Below are 21831 nucleotides of genomic sequence, written 5' to 3'. Positions count from 1 at the left end.
CAAAGAAACGCCAAGAACATATTACTAAGCCGGGTGGTTCAGAGGAGAAGGGGTCATCTTTCTTTAGGATTATAAGCTCTCCCATCATTCAAGGTGGACAACTTGTAAGAATTTCACCTCCTCTTTTCTTCAGCATCAGTAGTTTCAACCTATTTTCTTTCTCTGTCGTGCATGGAACATTACTTTATAGTATCTTGTTTTTTGTCTGGGATATTTCTATAATTTCAAAGTCCTCTGTTTGTTTGGTTACTGAATTCAAGATATAAGAATGTGAAGTTTATTATATAAAATGAACTAGATGGGACTAGGAAAGGACTCATGATAGCTCATTTTGTTGGAAATTAGCTAGAGACATTGTAATGCTTGTGCTTAAAGTTGATCGAATTGGATTGTTTGTGGTTCAGTAACGTAATTGTTCTGGAGATAAAAAATCAATCTTTTTGCCTTTCTTGGGGATAATGTAAACATGACGTGATTAACTGTAGCAAAATTTTGGATTATCTGCCTGTTTAAGATATGTAGGGAAAAAAATCCATTAGGAGTTGGTTAGGTGAAATTGTTAGATATATGTATGGTTAATGTATTGGATAAGTTATGGAAACATTCTGATTCTTCTGTTGCATCTTCTTTGTTTTTAAGTATTTTTACATTGGAAATGAGGCAGAGGATGAAATTCTATGAATATTTTCTCACTGGAGTATTTCTATCACGTCAAAAGTGGATTTTAAATTTATAAACCTCCCACTGAAGTCAATATTCATTGTTGTTGCATATGTACACTACTATATGGTATTGGGAGGTTTGAATAGAACTGAGATGGTGATCCAAAACTCGAAAACCATGTTGCGCAGTCATCCGTTTGCCGCCAATGAGGAGGATTTGTAATACCTACTTCCAACAAAGGCCTAATAGCAATACTGTTTCATTAATGCCCAATAGTATCTGTTGAGATTTTTAATCCCACGTCGGGTATCTAAAGCCCTGAATGAAAATGAATAAATTCGGGGCTCCTCCACTCATTGCCAAAATAGTATGGAGTTGGATGCCGAAGTTTAACGTAATACTATGAACTAGGCTGATCATATGATTCCTTGAGAGAATTTTAAGAGAATAGTACCAATCTATATGACATAAAAATATATGGCAAAAAGTCCCCAATCAAATCCAAACTGATCTGCATGATCAACTCTCAAAAACCATAGCTAGCTAGACATAATAGACCATGTCTTAATTGTAGGATGCACAAGAAAATGGAAGCAACAAATCTGCATATTGTTTGTAGGCATTGAGAAACCAAAAGTACCCCATGTCTGCAAACCAGACATATGCTAATTTCTTTTCTCAGTCAGCTGCCCCAATATAGAAACTCTTCGTTTTTCTGTTGCAACTATGACCACTTAACCAGCATGCGTGCAATATAACGTTACACTCAAAACAGAACCGTTTATTATTGCAGTTGGCATACCTTGTCATTTACGATCAAATCTGAGCGATGATGTCAAACAAATTAATCTTAGAAATGCCCGCTTATTACTTGATGTCTGAGTAAGTTCGAGGATTTATGTTATGGATTATTCTATTCATCGAAAACTAACTTTGATACATGCACCATGCAGAGGATCCCTAAAAAGTTTGTCTGCAAGTATGGCAAGTATCTGCCTGATGTTGTTGCCCTAAAAGATCCCAGTGATGCAGTTTGGCATGTTGAACTTAAAAATGTTGATGGTGATGTTTGGATCAGGAGTGGCTGGCAGGAATTTATAGAGCATCATTCTATTTGTGCTGGGCACTTTCTCATTTTTAAATATGATGGCAAATTGCAGTTTTATGTTCTTATATTTGATATGAGCGGTAATGAGATAGACTACTTACCTAAAGGACTTCATAATCATGGTGAAAAATGCTGTGCCCCCGAAAAAGAAGGTGAATATGGCACTGATGTGGCATTGCTGGACGTATCTTCTAGTGAGTCTTCAACTAACTTGTTGTTCACATGCTTCCGAGTTTCACCTATATATATTGTATCGATCCAATGCAGATGGAGATGATTCAATTTCTAAAAGAGCTTCAGTGACTAGGTTACCTGTGAACACTGAAGAAAAAGATGGAGTTATTCAGAAAGCTAGTTCATTCAAGTCAAAGTTTCCTTTCTTCAAAGTTTCAATGCAACCATCATATATGAAGGGTAGATATGTGGTGAGCTCTTTACTTCGCAGTTGTATGTAGTTAACGTTTTCATTTTGTAGAAAAAAAACAAAGATTGGAGGAAAAAACATAAGAGAAAAGAATAATGCTTGGTTTGATAGCGGAGGAATATAGTCATAGAGAAAAGTTTCCCTGTAATTTTTCCCATAAACTAGTTTGATACGATGATTAAGGCTTGGCCAGAAGTGACCCTACAAGAACTTCTTAGACGCTAGCATCATCATAGTAATGTAATAAACCTACTAGGTAGGCCTCCTGCATTCCACATAATGCGCACATCTCTTCTCAGTCGAACCTATAGTAGGTGCTCAGGCAACCCTCCCATTCATATGGCCATGGGGAAATTGCCAAACTGGAAAAGTACTTCTTCATTATGTGCCTTAATATAGAATACAAAATCATCAAGGAGCTGAGGAAAATTTGTTTATTACTTGCTTAGAGTAAATGGTAACTTAACAAGGTGACAAAGCTGAAATCAGTTGGCAATAACTTAAACGTGACCTCTAACAAGCCGAAGTTTGAATACCATGTCAAACCACAATGTAATAGAATTGGTGAACACGTACAAGGTGTAAATGACTAAATGGCGTTTTATTTTCCTTTTTCGTTTTGCAGCCAATACCCAAAAAATTCTCCAAGAAGTACTTGCCAGAGGGGGTAGACAGTTTAACTATTCAGGCTTCAAGTGAGAGAAGGAAATGGCAAGTTGGATGCATTCTGAATAACACTCAGATGAGAATGTGTAGAGGGTTAGCTAAATTTATAAGGGAAAGTGGTGTTAAACTTGGAGACATCTGTGCCTTTGAGCTTATAAACAAGGAGGATGCTGTGCTGAAGCTTAACATATTGTAATTAACGCCTGCCTAACTTGTGGGCAGAGGTTCCCTCTTCGATCAACTTTGTGTTAGGCTTATGTTATTGTCTATATTTCCTTTTCAGTGCAGGTAGAATCTGTTGTTCTAAAGACTCAGTTGGATATTATTTGTTAAGGCCTCTTACATGGTGTTCTCAGTATCTTGTTACAGTTTTTCTTGTTTGTTTTGCAAGAATGGTTGCAAATTTATTCTCTGCGGTTGATTGCTTTCTGGTTTTGGGACACAGCGTTTCTCGATCCAGTGCTCTGAGTTACTACATAGCTGTTAATTGCTCTCTCGTTCTCCCCCTCTCCTCCTGCACTACATAGCAAATGACCGCACGTACTAACCAATAATACGTTTCATAGATCCTATGAACAACTCATGGAATATGATGTATCATTGTTCAGATTCAAATGGAAGCTATAGCTTGAAAATGGGATGGAGGGAGTTTGTTCGTTCTAAAGGATTACAGGTGCAAGATACAATCCAAATATATGGAGGTGTTTGTTAAATTGCTTCAAGGAGAGAAACACTCTTGAAATGCAACAAAAAAGCTATGGCGCTTCGAGTTTGAAATGTTAGAGCGGTGGATCAGTATGAAATAACAGAGGTTAAGGTAAGGCGGCAGCAGTGGGTGCTCTATTGCCGCAGCTGAGTACTTTGTCATCCTTATAACCATGGAGGCAGAAATCATAGTTCGACAACTCTTTTTATTAATATGCTACATTTTTCCATGATATTGTCATATATGTATGCAGCACCTCTACCGATCATGGTAAAGTTACTTGGCTACACAGTCACATTTATTACGATATTTCCGATATTTTAAATTTTGGGTGTGGATGGATATGTGATATATATCGGTTTTAGGACAATTTATTCCTTGTATTTTGAAGGATTTTCAAGGTTATCAGTCTAATATCTCTTCGAATTACAAGTGTGCTCAAGGTCTATTTATTAGTCTCAAATGTTAGAATTTTCTAGTCCTGGCTCCAGGCACTATATTAGTTTGGCACATACTACATTAGTTTGGCACTACATTTTGCCTAGTATAGATGTTTCTAGTAATACTAAAATATGTTGCAGCTATATGTTTCTCCTCAAGTAGAGGCACAGGCATCCCTACCTAATCGGAGATTATTTATATGTTATATGGACAAACAAAATGGTTAAGTCTAGACACTTTGGGAACTTTTAATTTGCATATAATCAAGGACTTACCCTTAACAAATCATCTGATTAAGAATTAGCAATTAAGAATTTTTAGAACTCCCAATGATTTTGTGGACAATTCTTCTTAAAGTATATGGATGTTGCATACTGATTTGATGTCTCTGATTAGAGGGGCTCATAATAGATTGATGATGCATATACTATGCATCAGTAAATTTCGATATTGAATTTTTTTTTGTTACCATGAACCTTTCTACTCATGGGTAGATTTGTCTTTAATAGGTGATACTTTTCTCTTGATCAGCATCATACTTTGGATTTTACTTATAGATCTTAGTTCCTTAACAAGCCAATTTCTGGTTTATAACTCGTGGAATTTCAAATATAAAATATCAGTATGTACTATAGTTTGAATTGTTTGAGTCCTATTTTCTGTTGAATGTGCACGTTGATGATATGTTGGACTATATATGTTATTTTTTGGTATTTCCATTCCAGGCAAACATGAAAAGGTTTGCAAATCCTAGACATGTCATTTGGGCACTCCGAAACATGAAAAGGTTGCAAATCATGGACGCGGCATTTGGGCCCTCCGAAACATGAAAGGTCACAAGTCCTGGACGCAGCATTTGGGCCCTCTGAAACAGGAAAAGGTTGTAAGTCCTGGACACGGCGTTTGGGCCCTCCGAAACATTAAAATGTAGCAAATCCTGGATGCAGCGTTTGGGCCAGTCCAAATCAAAGACTTGGGGGCAGATAATAGTAGTCCATGGACGTGGCATGATATGCCAGTTCAAATCAAAGACATTGGGGGTGGAGGTCCCTGGATGCAGCATGATATGCCAATCCGAATCAAAGACTTGGGGACAGATAATAGTTGTCCCCGGACTTGATATGGTATGCCAGTTCGAATCAAAGGCATTGGGCAAAGGTCCCTAAACGCGACATGGTACGCCAGTTTGAATCAAAAGCTTGAGAGCAGATATTAATTGTTCCCCGACTAGGCATGTGCGCCTGTCCGAATCAAGACGTGGGAAGACAATAACAGACACAATTAGTTTGAAATAAAAGACGCAAGTCCTGGACACGGGTTTGGGCCAGTTTAAAAAAGGCACAAGTCGTGGACTCGGCATTTGGGCCAGTCCAAACCCAAACAATGAAAAGGGCACAAGTCCTGGATGGCGGAGTTTGAACCAGTCCGAAAAATGAAAATGGCACGAATGGTTGTCCTATTTAACACTTGTGGGCAACCTAAGCAAGGAAAGAGTTACGCATCCATGAGGACTAGCAGTACTTGGGGGCAAGATAATATTCGAATCCGGCCAATAGTTATATTTTGTTAGTTGATCCCGGACATGTTTTACTAAACCAGACGGAATCAACTTGGGGGCACACGAATATAACAAATACTCAAGTACTTGGTCAAAAGGAAAGATTGGATTATGAGGAAAATGGTGACTGACGTTCATAAAGATGGAATTTGTTCTCGTTTTGTAGACAGTCGGTGAGCTACAACTACGCGTGTTCTGCCAATCATCATCCTGAACAAGGTTTTCTGATACGCTGTCGAGTGCAGTTGTCGTCTCATCCAATAGCAGGATTGCTGGATTCGTTAGTATTGCACGAGCAAGTGCTATCCTCTGCTTTTGACCTCCTGATAATTGGAGTCCTCTTTCTCTGCACTAGGTTTCATACCCATCCTTCATGGAGCTGCAACAATAAAAGTGAAAAATGTTCATCCATGAAGAGAGAGCATTTTTGCAAATAGAAACTTGAAGCTCATACCTTATAAATTCATGAGCATTGGCAAGAACTGTAGCCTTCGTTAGTTCAGCTTCAGTCACATTCTCTTTACCGTATGTAATGTTCTCGCGGATGGTTAATATTTTACTTTCTTATATCCTATGTTTTGTCTTGGTGTTTAGTAATACTTAGTTTTAATTGAAGTGAAGGTATGGTGTGTATTGTCAGAAAAGCGACGTTCAATGTTTAAAATGATCAATGTAACTCCTGTTCTTGACTTCTTGGTGACTTGGGATCCAGATGTAAGAAAGCCTTGATTGCTGAAAGTGTTAGAGAATCACTTCATAGCTGGTGTAAAAGAGCGAAGGCAAAGTCTAGACGTGATTCCTTGCATGCCACAACAAGGTCCACGTGTTCCCTTGAATCAATACTAGATGAGGAAACTGTTACAGTCGGGTCTGGGAAGTTGTCTCGCTACTCTTCAGTGGCCTCACTGAATTGAATCACTTTACTGCAGAATCCAAGGAGCATGACGACATAATTTTTTAGCTGAGTTTTAGTAACTACTGCTTTATCTTAAGCAGGTAGGTGATCGCTTCTGCATATATTTGGAGTATGTTCATCCTGGATCAATAAATAAATATGTGCGTGACCATTGTGGCGCTATTACAGAATCTGTAGTTTGAAATTTCACACGCCATATTCTCAGTGGTTTGGCATACTTGCATAGCACAAAGACAATCCACAGGGATATCAAAGGAGCAAATTTTCTTGTTGATGCATCTGGGGTTGTTAAGCTTGCGGACTTTGGAATGGCGAAACACCGTTCTGGACAAGCAGCTGAGCTTTCAATGAAGGGAAGTCCATACTGGATGGCTCCAGAGCTCATACATGCTGTGAATAAGAAATATACAAATGGTGATTTTGCTTTTGCGGTTGACATTTGGAGTTTGGGTTGTACTGTTATTGAGATTGTGAATGGGAAACCACCATGGAGTGAGTTTGAAGGGGGTAAGCACATGAGCTATATTATCATTCTTTACTCAGAGTGGAATCTAAACTCTAAAGGGCTGTCCTGCAAACTCTATTATAGTTCCCAGACGCATTCTATTTCCTAGTATTTAATCTATATGAACAGGTGAAGGCTGTGATTAGTTCTTACTTTTATTTCAAAAAGGAGATTTTTGACAACAAAACAGTTAGCATTTACTCTGTTCATTAACATTTAGCTATATACGCACACATGCTAACTGGAAATTTCCTCAACTTTGGCTATTTTAAACTCAATAAGAGCCTGCGCATACAGTGAAAAAGAGTTATTTCCGATCAACCCCTATGATCATTCCTTCCGTATTTCAGAATATCCAAGTAATGATGTATCCATAGATCCAGCTGTTGACAGTATAGGAAACGATGTTGGCGAAAGCATGCCCCAAGATACTCTTCTTGACTTGTTTAAAACTAATATTTGGGTAGAAAACTAAAATTTCTCAGGAAGTGATCCCTATTTCAAGTCATTTGATTAGTTTTTCAGGGATGCTATGCAAAATCTGGGTCCTGGACCTTACATATCCGCAAGAACAATCAGTGAAGTATGTAAGACCTTGTGCTACAAATATTTTAGACTTAGGAATTTGGACCAACTCATCTGTAACATTGAGCATCTCTTAGCTGAAGTTCATAATCCATTACAGTACGTTTTGTAGATTACCTACATACCAACATAAATAGATAATCTCCAACACCAAATTCAAGTGCAATTAAAGTTTGGTTTTACATTTATACCGATATAAAAGTGTCAGTTATGCCTTTGGTCCAACTGATTTTTTAGACGATATCTTTTATATACCACAGTGATAGTGGGTGTTTCTTTAAAATTGTTGGCGACAGTCTTAATAGGCTCAATTGTAAGGATAATATGTATGGCATTTGTGATAGAATTTGCTGATGGGGAAATGGTGAAATGAAGTATGGCTTCTTGGCACTAGGCCCACAGGTCTGTAGAATGATAGCTTAATGTGCCTGGCCCAAAGGGGAGCAGGAGAGAAGGTCGTATAAAAGAGAGAGAGAGGAAGGAGAGAACATTATTGAAGGTAGTTTTTCGCTCGATCAATGATCATGCATGTTTGTTTTTAATTTAGCGCATAAATAACTCTCTGGGATGTTTGAGATCGAAATGACAAATTATGTTTAAGACCACCTGCTAAAAGGTGGAACACTGAAAATGATGAAAGGAAATGACATCAACTCAACAAGCTAGATGTCATCTAGTAATTTTATCGAAAAAAAAAAAGATGTCATCTAGTAATTGATTTCGAAGAATTCATTTAATTTGAAGTGCTTTTTTTCTCATAAAACATTAACGAAAGGTTACAGCAACGTGACCTTCAACTCTAATCTTCACTTGAAAACTAAAGGGCCTCAGCCATATTGTGCACTTGAGTTGTATTTCTGTGAACAATAAGCAATTCAACTATGTCCAAACTATTTGAGACTCGACTATTTTTCCCTGTATTACTGTATATAGTGTTGTAGCCTAGTAGGAAACCTGAGAAACGAAAGTTAATGCATGGTTTGAAGCTTAACATTCCAGTTGATTACTGGGATAGTTGGATGGGACTTGGGAGTAGTCCTTGTCTTTGTGCTTTACATTCAAGTTAACAATTAAGTGCTAGAGTTATTGCCCTTCTGCAGTAGTGCAGTACTGTTTTCATCAGCTTGACAACACACACGCCAAATGCTGGTGATAAGCCTTGGCTTTTGTCCTACGGTCAAAACTCAAAAAACCATTTGGGATTGTTGTTGGGGCTTGTGGCCTTATTGTTGTTGTTTTCTCTTAATTTGTTTGTCTTCTGAAGTTAAAAAACTTATAACATCCTGCAACTTCTTTACCCATCCAAAATGCAGCATGGTTCAAAGAAACACCAAGAACATATTACTAAGCCGGGTGGTTCAGAGGAGAAGGGGCCATCTTTCTTTAAGATTATAAGCTCTTCCATCATTCAAGGCGGACAACTTGTAAGAATTTCACCTCCTCTTTTCTTCAGCATCAGTAGTTTCAACCTATTTTCTTTCTCTGTGCATGGAACATTAATTACTTTATAGTATCTTGTTTTTTGTCTGGGATGTTTCTATAATTTCAAAGTCCTCTGTTTGTTTGGTTACTGAATTCAAGATATGAGAATGTGAAGTTTATTATATAAAATGAACTAGATGGGACTAGGAAAGGACTCATGTTAACTCATTTTGTAGGAAATTAGCTAGAGACATTGTAATGCTTGTGCTTAAAGTGATCGAATTGGATTGTTTGTGGTTAAGTTACGTAATTGTTCTCGAGATAAAATATCAATCTTTTTGCCTTTCTTGGTGATAATGTAAACATGACGTGATTAACTGTAGCAAAATTTTGGATTATCTGGCTGTTTAAGATATGTAGGGAAAAAAATCCATTAAGAGTTGGTTAGGTGAAATTGTTAGATATATGTATGGTTAATGTATTGGATAAGTTATGGAAACGTTCTGATTCTTCTGTTGCATCTTCTTTTTTTCACGAGTATTTTTACATTGGAAATGAGGCAGAGGATGAAATTCTATGAATATTTTCTCACTGGAGTATTTCTATCACGTCAAAAGTGGATTTTAAATTTATAAAACTCCCACGCACTGAAATCAATATTCATTGTTGTTGCATATGTACACTACTATATGGTATTGGGAGGTTTGAATAGAACTGAGATGGTGATCCAAAACTGGAAAACCATATTGCGCATCCTTTTGCTGCCAATGAGGAGGATTTGTAATGACCTACTTTGAATAATGGCCTAATAGCAATACTGTTTCATTAATGCCCAATAGTGTCTGTTGAGATTTTTAATCCCATGTCGGGTATCTAAAGCCCTGAATGAAAATGAATAATTTGGGGCTACTCCACTCATTGCCAAAATAGTATTGAGTTGGATGCGGAAGTTTAACTTAATAATACTATGAACTAGGCTGATCATATGATTCCTTGAGAGAATTTTAAGAGAATAGTACCAATCTATATGACATAAAAATATATGGCAAAAAGTCCCCAATCAAATCCAAACTGATCTGCATGATCAACTCCCAAAAACCATAGCTAGCTAGACATAATAGACCATGTCTTAATTGTTTGATGCACAAGAAAATGGAAGCAACAAATCTGCATTTTGTTTGTAGGCATTGAGAAACCAAAACTACCCCATGTCTGCAAACCAGACATATGCTAATTTCTTTTCTCAGTCATCTGCCAATAGAAACTCTTAGTTTTTCTGTTGCAACTATGACCACTTAACCGGCAATGTAACGTTACACTCAAAACAGAACCGTTTCTTGCAGTTGGCATACCTTGTCATTTACGATCAAATCTGAGCAATGATGTCAAACAAATTAATCTTAGAAATGCCCGCTTATTACTTGATGTCTGTGCACCTTGCAGGAGATCCCGAAAAGGTTCATTAGTAACCATGGGAAGCGACTGCCAAATGTTGTAAACTTAAAGGTTCCTAGTGGTGCAGTTTCGCGGGTTAAACTGAGAAAAGTGGATGGTAATGTTTGGTTGGGAAAAGGGTTGCAGGAATTCATGGAGCGACATTATATTGATGTTGGACATTTTTTGGTTTTTAACTATGATAGTGAATCTCAGTTTTACGTTGTTATATTTGATATGAGCTGTAATGAGATTCACTACTTCAATGACTCCAACAATGCTGGAGAGTCCAGTCAAGTGCTGAGAAAAGGTGAAGATGGCAAGTGCGTGGCAGTTCGTCACTACTCTTCTAGTAAGTCTTTCAAACTAACCGACTAGTCATTCCCATGCCATAGATTCTGAATATCATATTTTGATTGCTTATATGTAGATGGAGGTCATTCAATGAAATACTTGAACACAAGGAAATTCATACGCACTCAATTAAAGCTTCAGGCAGTCCGTTCTTTTAAGTCCAACTATCCTTTCTTCAGAGTTAAAATGACACCATCATATGTGAATTCTAAATATGTGGTGAGCTGTTGAATATTATTTCAGACTCTCATACTTTCCCTTGTTTTCAGTGTTTTTGTATATACCTTTTCTTTCTTTGTATAAGAATGTGTTTCTTCTTCTTTGCACAGCCCATACCAAACTCATTCTCTAAGAAGTACCTACCAAGGCGGTCGGAGAATTTCAAAATTCAAGCTTCTGACGGTAAAGAATGGGCTGTTGGCTACAATTTGAATAAAACTGGTATGAGACTCAGTAAAGGAGTTAGTGCCTTTCTATCGGGATGTAAGATTAAACTCGGTGACATTTGCATCTTTGAGCTGGTTAACAGGAAGGAATTTGAGCTGAAAGTTAAAGTATTTTAACAATAGTTGGAGAAAGGTAAATTTTGCTACACAAGCAGTAAGATGTGGAGAAGACTATTCCTTTTGTAATATTAAGTTTTAAGACCGAGCGTGTTAGGCTACTTTTATTGTTTATTTCTTCAATCCTAATATGAGAATCTATGTCATTAAATCCAGACAAGTTGATTGCAGTTTGAAAAGTGATAGCAAGAAGCTGAGACTTGTTTACTTCTAGGTAGATTTAAAAAGTTTGAAGTCATGGAGGATTGGTCATAGGGTCTTGAGTTTTAAGAAAGTATTGAGCATTAGAAATGCATGGTACACATGTCAGGAAGGGCAGCTGGACAGGAATGTAGTAGATACAAGAATGAATTTCCTGGCATAATTCCCAGTCCTTTTGAGCCTATGTCGACAACAGAGTCGGAATAATCCTAGTTATGATCGAGACTCTTGATTCAGGAATCATAGTGATCAGATGGGTGACATATGTAGTTTCGTGAAAATGACTTACAAAGTTTCACTAGTCTCAAACTCCCAATTGACTAGATAAATGTTGGGAAATTTTACTAGAAAGTAACACCTCAATCTAGTTATTCTCTATCCCAAATTAAATAATTTCAATAGAGCTCACACCAAGTAAGTCACCCACCCAAGAATCTTAATAGTTATCACAACAACTAGCTAGCAATAAAGAAAAGATTTAAAATGGTTCGGTAAAATGTTATCTACATCCACACAAAAATCGAGTTTTTTTTATAGTAAAAATTAGAGAGTTTAGAAGAGTTAACTAGAATTAAAAACAAACAACCCCAGTCAAACCCTAGCTCAATAGAACTCCCACAATTCCAATGAAATGAGTCTCCAAAGTTAATTCAACCCTAACCCTAAGTTTGTTTATATAGGTGGGAAGAAGATTTTGTGAGAAAAGATGGGCTTGGAGTGAAATTTCAACAAACGTCAAACTTTCAGTACATTTCATCAAGACAGTCTTGATCCGTAACCAAGTACAGAAATTGCTTGTCAAAGTCGGTATCTCTCTACCGTCCAAAATCAAACTCCAAGTTCATTTTCAAAAGTTGGCATCTAGATATTGAAAGTGTGTTAAGGGACGACTTGGTACTTAGATGACGAACTAAAGTGAGAGATTTCAGCAATTCATTGCCGATCATTCTTCTCTAACTCGGTAGTTCACTGCCATCCAAACTTGAGCCTCGGTACAACTGTTAGGGGGTCACCAGAGCAAAACTCGACGGTTCCACAAACCTAACAATAAAGGGAGTCTGAGCACCTAGGAATAGGCCTCCAATGGCTCTTCTGTTTGAAAAAAATCAAATTTCTGTTAGCATCACTTTGTGCTGAAATTTGAGATTATAGCTAGAAATACTTGTTTATTGTCAATGTGTGAACGTGTGGTTGATCAGTTTGAGACAACAAGGTGGTGGTAATGCCACAATTGGAGGGAATTATGATCCAAGATTGGGAATCCTTGCTTCATTCGGATGTTAGGAATGGTATTTGCTAAAAGGGTTCTAAAAATATTTTATTATTTGTAAGATGTATGTGTTTTCAACATTACTATTGTGTCCTTCTCCAAAGCCTGCCAATAAAAAGATTGTTTAAGCCATCATACTTATAAGGTAGGTCTTGTGTTTTATATGAATGATATTGACATTCTTTAGCAAATCTACTTGCTAAAATATATATCTAAATGGTTTTCCAATTTATTGACTTTGTCATGAGAAATTGGTAAAATTCTGGGGATTATGAATCTCCTTGAATTAATCAATTCAAAATTGGAAATTTGTTGAAGCATTACTCAAAAAGACATCAAATGTGGTGTTTTACTCTAGGAGAGATGCATAAATTTTTGGAAATCCTCAAAACAAAAACTAGAGGTCCATATGGAAAATTCATAGCATTGGAAATCAACTGGAGAAAGAACTTGGCTTCAAAATTTCTTAGAGGATATTCGTGGGCATTTCTTCGAAGTAGGCATTGTATACTACCCTGACCAAGGCTATTGGTAGAGCACAATAGTAGCATGTATAAACGGAAGTCTCGACATATTCTCTTGAGACATAATCTGGATTAGACAATTGCTCTCAAATGGAGTTATCTCAATCGACTATGTAAGGTCAAAAGATAAATTGCGGATCCGCTTACAAAAGGTTTAACAAGATTCAAGTAGAAAGATTATCAAGGGAATGGCATTTCAAGCCTTTGAGATAATCAACCAAAGTCATCATAATGGAAAAACCAACCTAGTTATTTGGAGATCCCAAGAATAGGTTCAATGGGCCAATGAATTATGTTTGTGAGTGGTATTAAATGGAGAGTAATATTATAGTTTAACCCATTCCTATATAATGCAGTGCATCAAAATGGAAAACTGAGATAAGTCAAGATTTTTAATGATTTACTATATCTTGGAAAGTTATGTTATCAAGTGGAGTATTATTGGGATACTCTTTTTATAGAAATCACCTATGTTAGTGCGAGAAGTGGGGCCGCTTCTATGAGAATTTTAAAGACAAATGTCTCAAAAGCACTATCTGAAACCAAGAAGTGTTCAAGGCCAAAATGAACACAAACGTGAGAACCAACTTCGATTTTGAAGACAACTTGGCGTGAAGATGATTGTCTAGGTTTATACAGACATTCAAGGACATTAATTGAAGAGTAGGATCGTCCAATTTCGATCGTCTTTCACTAAGGCAAGTTCAAGGCCTCCCACTTTGAAGTATCTTTTCATTTGTAAAAGAATCGAAATCCGATGTTTATGATAAGGGGAAGCCAAATTTTTCATTCATGTGGGGGATTGTTAGAGAAAAAATGATTTGCTCAAATCCATTTAAATATGAATGAGTAGTTTGTTCCCAAGTTACCCCACTTAAGATGAAATGGGTTTTTCATGCGTAATGTGAGAAAAACCTTTTCAAAATGATGCATTTGTTTGAAAGCGATTGCATTATGCCGAAAAATTGACGACCTTTCGAAATGTGCAAGTTTGGTTTGAAAATTGTATCATGTCGAAAAGGTGCAACCTTTGAAATAGGCACCGGTTCAAAACAAAGGCTATAAAATGGTGTGTCCTTGAAACATGTGTGTTTTTCAAAGAGTGTATTTATTTTTTCCCAAGAGTCAGTTTGTGTTGTTTCATGAAAAGGCACCACTCCTATAAATAGTGGATGAATTTGGAGAGAAAGACACCGATCTCTCATTGCATAAAATCTTTCTGTTTTCGTTAGTCAAATACTATTATGTGTATGAACTATGAATTGAAGTGAAGACTTCCATAGAAGGAAACCGTTCTATCTTGGGAGATAGTTCTCATCAACCTTCAAGCACAGGGAAAAACTATTTAGGACATAGTGAATCTTCAAAAGGCCGGATTTAATCATTGGTAAATTAAGTTCATTAGTTGAACTAAAAGGTTTGTTTGTTTGTTGATATTAAAGGTTTGTTCATATCAATTTGATTTTCTTGTTTACTTAACAATAAGTATATTTTTGGAATAAATTTCCTACACAGTTTGGCATGTGAAATTTCACTCAATTGGGCTCTTTCATTTTTAATGGGGGTGGCTTCATTCAATAGTATTTTACCATTTCCAACATGAAGTTGGTTCAAGTATGTGTCCTTCTTCTCAGCCTGTTATGAATATTATGAACCATCTTTCAAGGACTAAAATTTAGTATTCTGGTTCAAAATTTGACGAAATCTACGTTGAATAATACTAGATACGCTTTTACCTTAAATTCTTTTGTCTTTCCTTCAAACCCAACGCTTTATTGATTTGCTCTTCCTTCTATCTCTTACATCGAGGGTGGTGTTTGTGTTTGACTCAAAAACTAGATATGGTGAAAGCTCAATAGAAGGGAACTTTTTTTTCGTCTGGTGTTGGTCGTCATTTCTTCGAAGTATACCTCCCTGAACATAGCTCCCAAAGGCTGGTTAGTATACTCTGTTTCTCTCTGTTCTTTCTCTTGAATTTCCAAGTCCATAGAATTGTTTATAGTTGTAATCAAGAAAAATCTATTTCATATTCAGCCTGCATTTTGTAAACATGAAAAAATATATTGTAGGGTAATTGTATTGGGCAAAGTGAATACAAATATGTGAAATGAGTAGTAGACTAGTGGTATGAAATGTTGTAGACTTGTAGTTTGTTTTGAGGACATGAACATTCAAAATAAAGTACATTTCAGATTTTTTTTTTCAACATGATATCATGTTTGATCTTATGCGTTATTGGTTTTTGTTGTAGAAAATACCTACTGCTTTTGTTGACGGCTTAAATGGAGGGTCATCCTCAAAAGTGCTCTTGGGAGACTTTGGTCCATTAGAGTAAAAGAAGTTGAAGACAACTTGTTTTTTGGGAAAGGTTGGAAGGACTTCAGACATGATTGTTCTTTAAGAGTAGGAGAATTTCTAGTGTTCCATTATGATGGAAATTCTACTTTTGAAGTCATAATATATGATCACAGTTGTTGTGAAGGGGAAGAGGAGTTAGCTGGATCATAAGGACATTGATAAGTCCCCTTGCTAGATCTTCCTCATTTGAAATAGAAATCTCATGCTGTGCACTATCACACATATTTTTATCTAGCAGCTATATATTGAATCTAACGCAACAGAGGGTTTGAATCTGTGTTACAGATCAACAGCATGTATTTATTGTTTTAACTTAAAGTTTGATTTGTTGGTCATGACAAGGGATCCATAAATCCATTCTGAAGCGTCGTCTCTCATTGCATAAAACCTGTTTTCGTTGGTATTATTATGTGTATGAACTATGAACTTATGAAGACATCCATTTCACGCTAGTTTGAAGCCAGTACTTGTCAGACAGGTCAACTATTTATGTCATCCCCAAAAGGCCAAAAGTAATTCCAATCACAACGCTCTATGCCTCTATGTAACAAGGAACACAATGGTCGCACACCATTGTGAAATTTTAATTAACTATTTTGCACACGTTAGATTTTTTTAAGCCCCGATTTCCATGGAGTCAACTGTCAAAGTTTCGTCATCAGAAAATATTCCATTATATCGACACAGCCATTGAAATTTTGTCACATGTCAAATATTTCAGCTTATGGCATTTCGACCGGCATTGAAATTTTGAATACAGTTTAAGTTCCCAACCGCTTTCTAAACCCTTAAGGAGAAACTAGGGGTGTCTCTTTTTTCCGAAAACCTAATTTTTCCGAATTCTAATCCGATATTTTTTTGAATTTGACAATGATATTTATATTTTGATATTTGAAATTCCGACATCTAATTTTTTCAAAAAATAATTAAATTGGAATTGGATATGTTTTCAAAATTCTATCCAATCCGATTTCCGAATTTTTAACGTATCCGATCTATTTCATATAGTTACTAAATTAAAACTATATATGATTTACAAACCAAATAAAAATCTTAGAGAAATATAAATTGTCTCTCACACAACTTCAAAAAATCAATATTTTCATTTTACTATATATTTTAATTTATCTCATATTTCTATTTACTGAATTAATATATTAACAAAAAAATTTTGTTGTATGAACGAGTTAAAAGGTCTAAGATATTTTTAGAATTAATATACTTCAAAATAATTGCTAAATGAATGTATTAACGTGATAAAAAATAGTTATTTTAATAAAATCCGATTATATAATTTAAATTTCTGATTTACTTCCATATTATATTTTGCGGATTTCAATTTTCAAATTTGGAAAAAAAAAATTGCCCAAAAAATAATTAATTGGATCGGATTTGGAAAGGATATTGCAATTTTTCCGGGTTATCCGATCCGAAGTCACCCCTACGAGAAACAGTTGAAACGTAAAACCATAAACCCTGCAAGAAAGAATGCGTGGCGTTCAGAAGAGACCTCAAAAGTGGAAAAGTTCAGCAGTGGAACAAGAAGCATCCTCATTCTTCAAGATAATCAATTCCTCCATCCTTGAAAGTCAACAACTAGTAAAACTTTTTACCAATCCTTATTTCTTTGTTCAACTGAATATTGATGCATCATGCATGCATGGTAGAATTTAGATGTTTAAAGGCTTGGTTTGCAACTTTAAGACAATACAACATGCCCCATCGTTTCTTGGAGATGGTAAGAGCAAGCACTGGGCAACCACTCTAGTGGACGATGTGGAGTTTATTGGCATTGTTGTATTGCAGTTCGACATAATGTCTGTTTAGATATTTTAATTAGTGGGGATGCATGTATATGTGTTAAATTGCATTAGGATTTAGTTGTATTCATGGTATTTGACTATTAGACATCAATAATTGATAATCGAATTTGGGAATTGTTTTTGGAAAGAATGAATATTACGTTAAAATACGGAAAGTGGGAGCACTTTGACTCGTTGGCCTAATATTGAACGAGTGGGCGATCTTGTGTTTTATGCGTGTTTCTGAACTTGTAATAGTTACAATACTACTAAATTAGTTAGGTATTTTATACTTTCAGTAGTTAATTTTTAAAGTTTGTAATGTAGTATTGTTGGTGTTGGCTGAAATTATCCTGGCGAGAACTCATTTTACAATTGTGTTGTAATTCGACAAGAAATTTGTGTGGAACCTGTGCTAATTTTAATCATTGGTAATTTGCCTAATTGGGAGTTATAGATCTTTACTGTGATGTGAGCAAATTTTTTGCTTTACAGGAGTAAATAGTTAACCAGAATTGGAACTCATTGGTGATAGAATTGTAGATATCCGAAACTGACCATTAACATGTGGAATACCAACTTACAGTCTCGAAGCTTAGTAGCCAGAGTGTGGAAAGGGACCCTGAGTGAGAGTGAGGATCAGTAGCGGCTATGCACCTAAAATTGATATCTCTTAATAGTGGGAGTTTCTAATGGAATGGGGGGAGTTGGAACACGAGTGGCACTGTCACTCCTAATAGGAGAATCCGGTTATAAACACACCGAAGACGACATATTTGATGCCCTCCTTATCCCTTGGGAACTAATGGCTGTCCATTATATTTAATTAAGAACCAATGGGACTTCATAATTTACTGCACTCTAGCGAAACCATTCATATACAAGGTCTTTGTCAGGGGTAGCACGAAGGATTGTGCCAGAACTTTGGCATGAACAAATGAACAATGGATATACCTTCTCGAAGAAGTTTTTCGGAGCTGTCTTCTATTAGTAGTATAGTCCTACGAAATACAAAGAAATTTTGGATTAGTATATTTCCTTTTGTAATTTTCTCCCTTTAGTATCTGATCCTGGCCTCTAGATCGACACTTGGATCATCCTTATTCTGTCTTTTGGCCACATTCCTATGTAATCTAAGAGGTTATTGTGGATTAACATTTCAAGCTGTACAAGTGTTGATATATTTTGTTATCAATCTAATAATACAGGATGTTGTATGATGCAGGACCGTAAACTAGTATTAGGCTTCTATTTTCTTCTTTAGTTCAAGAATTAGAGTAGAATTAGTCTTTATATTCCTAAATAGATTATTATTATTTTTTTTACTCGGTAAAAGTGATATTCCATTAATAAAAGAAAAGTAGGCTGAGAAGGCCTACATTACCAGAGAACAACCGAAAAATAAATATTTACAAGCGATAAAGCAAAACATAAGAAGAAAAAACAAAAAACCCCTGACATGCACCGTCACCCCATGTCTAAAAACATAAGACGATCCCATCTAGCAACAAAATCCTCAAAGAAGCATCCTCTAAACTCTTTGAAGACTTTAGACCACCAAAATAACAAAGCTTTTATCGAGAGAATTGTCTTCTTACGCGAAATAAAGATGCCATCAAAGTGACGACGGTTTTGCTCTAGCCAAATGCCCCACATGATCTCAAAAGGTAATAAGCTCCACATGCGATTTCCAGAAGAAGAGAAAGGGCCATGACTCCAACCTTTAAGCAAATCCAATACCCGGCCCGGGCATACCCAAGTTATTCCTAAATAGATTATGAGTTATAGTTTAGGCATTATTCTACTTTTAGTAGTATTTCTATTTCAATTAGCCTTGTAAACTCTTTAAAAGGAGAACAAGTTGTGTAAACAATTCATTCAATCATCAATATTATAATTTTACAGAGATTTTCTCATACCTTTTTAGTTTTAATTTGCTTCTGCTTCGTCACTGTAGGATGAGGAATCCTACGTAAATAAAAGAAGAACAATGGAAAATCTGTAACTGAAGGTTCGAGAAGGAGTTTCATATCTTTCTGATAGGGTACAAGTTATACTAGAAAGTGTTTAGGACTTTAAGGTGGGCACTCCTTTTTTTTTCAACGAGACTCCCAAAAGGAGTGTCCATTCCTTAATTATTCTTGTTAAGCAGGAAATTTTAAAAAAATTAAATCAATAATTTGGTACAAATAGCCCTGCAGTTGTTCTGATTTGGGCTCTGAAACTGTTGTCAAAAAGTTTAGTACACATTTTTTGAGATATGTTGTTATTGAAGTAACTAGAAGGTGGGGGCTTGAAACATGATTGTTTTGGTGTTACAAAACTTTACATGGATATTTAGGAACCCTATTTATTCACTATCAAATAGGAGGAATGTGATAATTTTTATCTGTTAGCCTAACAGTTTAGACTCATGGTTAGAGGCTCATGAAAAACAGAATTCATGTTATGCACTATTCTATACTTCAAAAACTAACTTGATACGTGCACCATGCAGGGGATTCCAAAAAAGTTTGCTTGTAAACATCGGAAGTATCTACCTGATGTTGTAGTCTTGAAAGTTCCAAGTGGCGATGTTTGGCGTGTTGAAGTAAAAAGAGTTGACGAAAACGGAGTTGTTTGGCTCCAAAATGGTTTGCAGGAATTTATAGAGCATCATTCGATTAGTGTTGGGAATTTTTTAGTTTTTGACTATGATGGTAAATCACAGTTTGATGTTCATATATTCAATATGAGTGGCAATGAGATAGACTACATCCCTAACGGACAACTCACTCACGGAGAAAAATGTCATCTGCCAAAACAAGGTGAAGAGGGAAACTCTTTGGAATGCTTCTTGTCCCCTCTACTAAGTCTTTCAAACTCTCTTATTATTCACATACATTGTTTTTTCTCATATAATTGTTGTATCGATTACTTGCAGATGGAGTTGATTCAAATGCTATAAGAAATATTGCTTTAGGAACAAGGAAACCTGCAGAAATCAAAGGAAAAAATGGAGTCACTCAGACAGCCAGTTCATTCAAGTCAAAACATCCTTTTTTCCAAATCGTTATGACACCTTCATATGTGAATAAAGGATATCTGGTGAGCCTTTTACTTGAAAATCTTGTATGGTTTTCACTCTGAGGTGGAGTTAGACGCAGACTACAACAGGATAGATTTGTTAAGACTATAACTGGAATTATATTGGTATGTTAAAAGTTAAGCTCGACCCCAGGATAGATTTATTTCATTGCTTTATCTTAGCCTGTCCTGTCATAATTTCCTAGCTCTGCACCTGCTTTTAAAAGTTTACCATATCTGAGTGAGTGTAGTTTTATGAGATTAAGAATAAGAAGCATTCCTTTTTTGTATCAATAAGAAGCATTTTTTCTTCATTTTGCAGCATATACCGTCTGCATTTTGGAGGAGATACCTGCCAGAAGGATTAAAGACTTTAACACTTCAAGTTGCAAATGGGAGAAAGAAATGGCTTGTGCGTTGCTCTTCGTTTCCTGGCATTTTGAGAATCAGTAAAGGTTTTCATCTTTTTGTATTGGAAAGTCATATTAAAATTGGAGACATTTGTGTCTTTGAACAGATAAAGAGGAAGGGATGTTGTGCTAAGAGTTCATATATATACACAGAAGTAATTGAAAATATTCTGTTATTTCACTCTTCATTCTTGTTTGAACTTTTTCTGGTGACGCAAGTCAAGATGTAGACGTGTAAAAATTGGCGTATCGAAATACCAACATTACATATATGATATAGAATATGTTGGCGCGTTTGATACCAGGGTTGGTGCATTAAGATGAGATGGAATTGGATTGATCGAATCATCCTGCTTCCATTCTATATGGTACAGTAAAACTGGCCTGAAAGTAGCAAAATATATCACAAGAGAGAGTTAAGGTGTAAAAAAGTAAACGGGTCACGGAATGAGTTAATCTGGTCGGTCTCTAACTCTATTAGAGAAGGATGCATGTTGTTGATCCAGTACTTAGTAGAGGGTGTGCAACAGTTCTGAAGTTTAAATGCACTGTTTGCTAAATTGCACAATTAATATGGATTTGGTGATGATCATCTTTTTTTTGTTCTTCGAAGCCTATGTTTTGTTCTGGCTGCTGGAAAACAAAACTTTTCTTGGCGACTTTTGATTTTGGACAAAACTCGCGATGGTAACTGATACGTACATGCATGCCTTTACAAATAACGTTTGGAGATTCACATTGATCACTGAGTTACAGTTTTTTTCAACGTACACACTAATGTTGACATACAAAAAGAAAATATGTAGAAATCATACCTGTCAGTTGTCACTAGCTAGTGTGGTGATCTGTTTGGCA

General features: G+C 36.1%; 2 protein-coding genes across 2 annotated transcripts; both read left to right on the top strand.

Moving 5' to 3' along the window:
* The first annotated feature begins 8778 nt into the window (after positions 1 to 8778).
* Positions 8779 to 11524, top strand: LOC147501512 (B3 domain-containing transcription factor VRN1-like). Its single transcript, XM_086606583.1, has 4 exons — positions 8779 to 8996; positions 10438 to 10780; positions 10859 to 11001; positions 11112 to 11524. Exons 1-4 carry the CDS (start codon positions 8880 to 8882, stop codon positions 11343 to 11345), a joined length of 837 nt encoding a protein of 278 aa, XP_086462709.1. The 5' UTR covers positions 8779 to 8879; the 3' UTR covers positions 11346 to 11524.
* A 5420-nt stretch (positions 11525 to 16944) lies between these two features.
* Positions 16945 to 21244, top strand: LOC147501511 (B3 domain-containing transcription factor VRN1-like). Its single transcript, XM_086606572.1, has 4 exons — positions 16945 to 17297; positions 19998 to 20307; positions 20424 to 20587; positions 20889 to 21244. The coding sequence occupies exons 1-4, from the start codon at positions 17187 to 17189 to the stop codon at positions 21204 to 21206; spliced, it is 903 nt and encodes a 300-aa protein (XP_086462698.1). The 5' UTR covers positions 16945 to 17186; the 3' UTR covers positions 21207 to 21244.
* The last annotated feature ends 587 nt before the right edge of the window (positions 21245 to 21831 follow it).

This window comes from Coptis chinensis, chromosome 4 (genome assembly GCF_015680905.1).
Source record: "Coptis chinensis isolate HL-2020 chromosome 4, ASM1568090v1, whole genome shotgun sequence".
Lineage (NCBI taxonomy): Eukaryota > Viridiplantae > Streptophyta > Magnoliopsida > Ranunculales > Ranunculaceae > Coptis > Coptis chinensis.
Note: the sequence above shows the minus strand (reverse complement) of the source record. Positions and strands in the feature narration are given on the sequence as shown.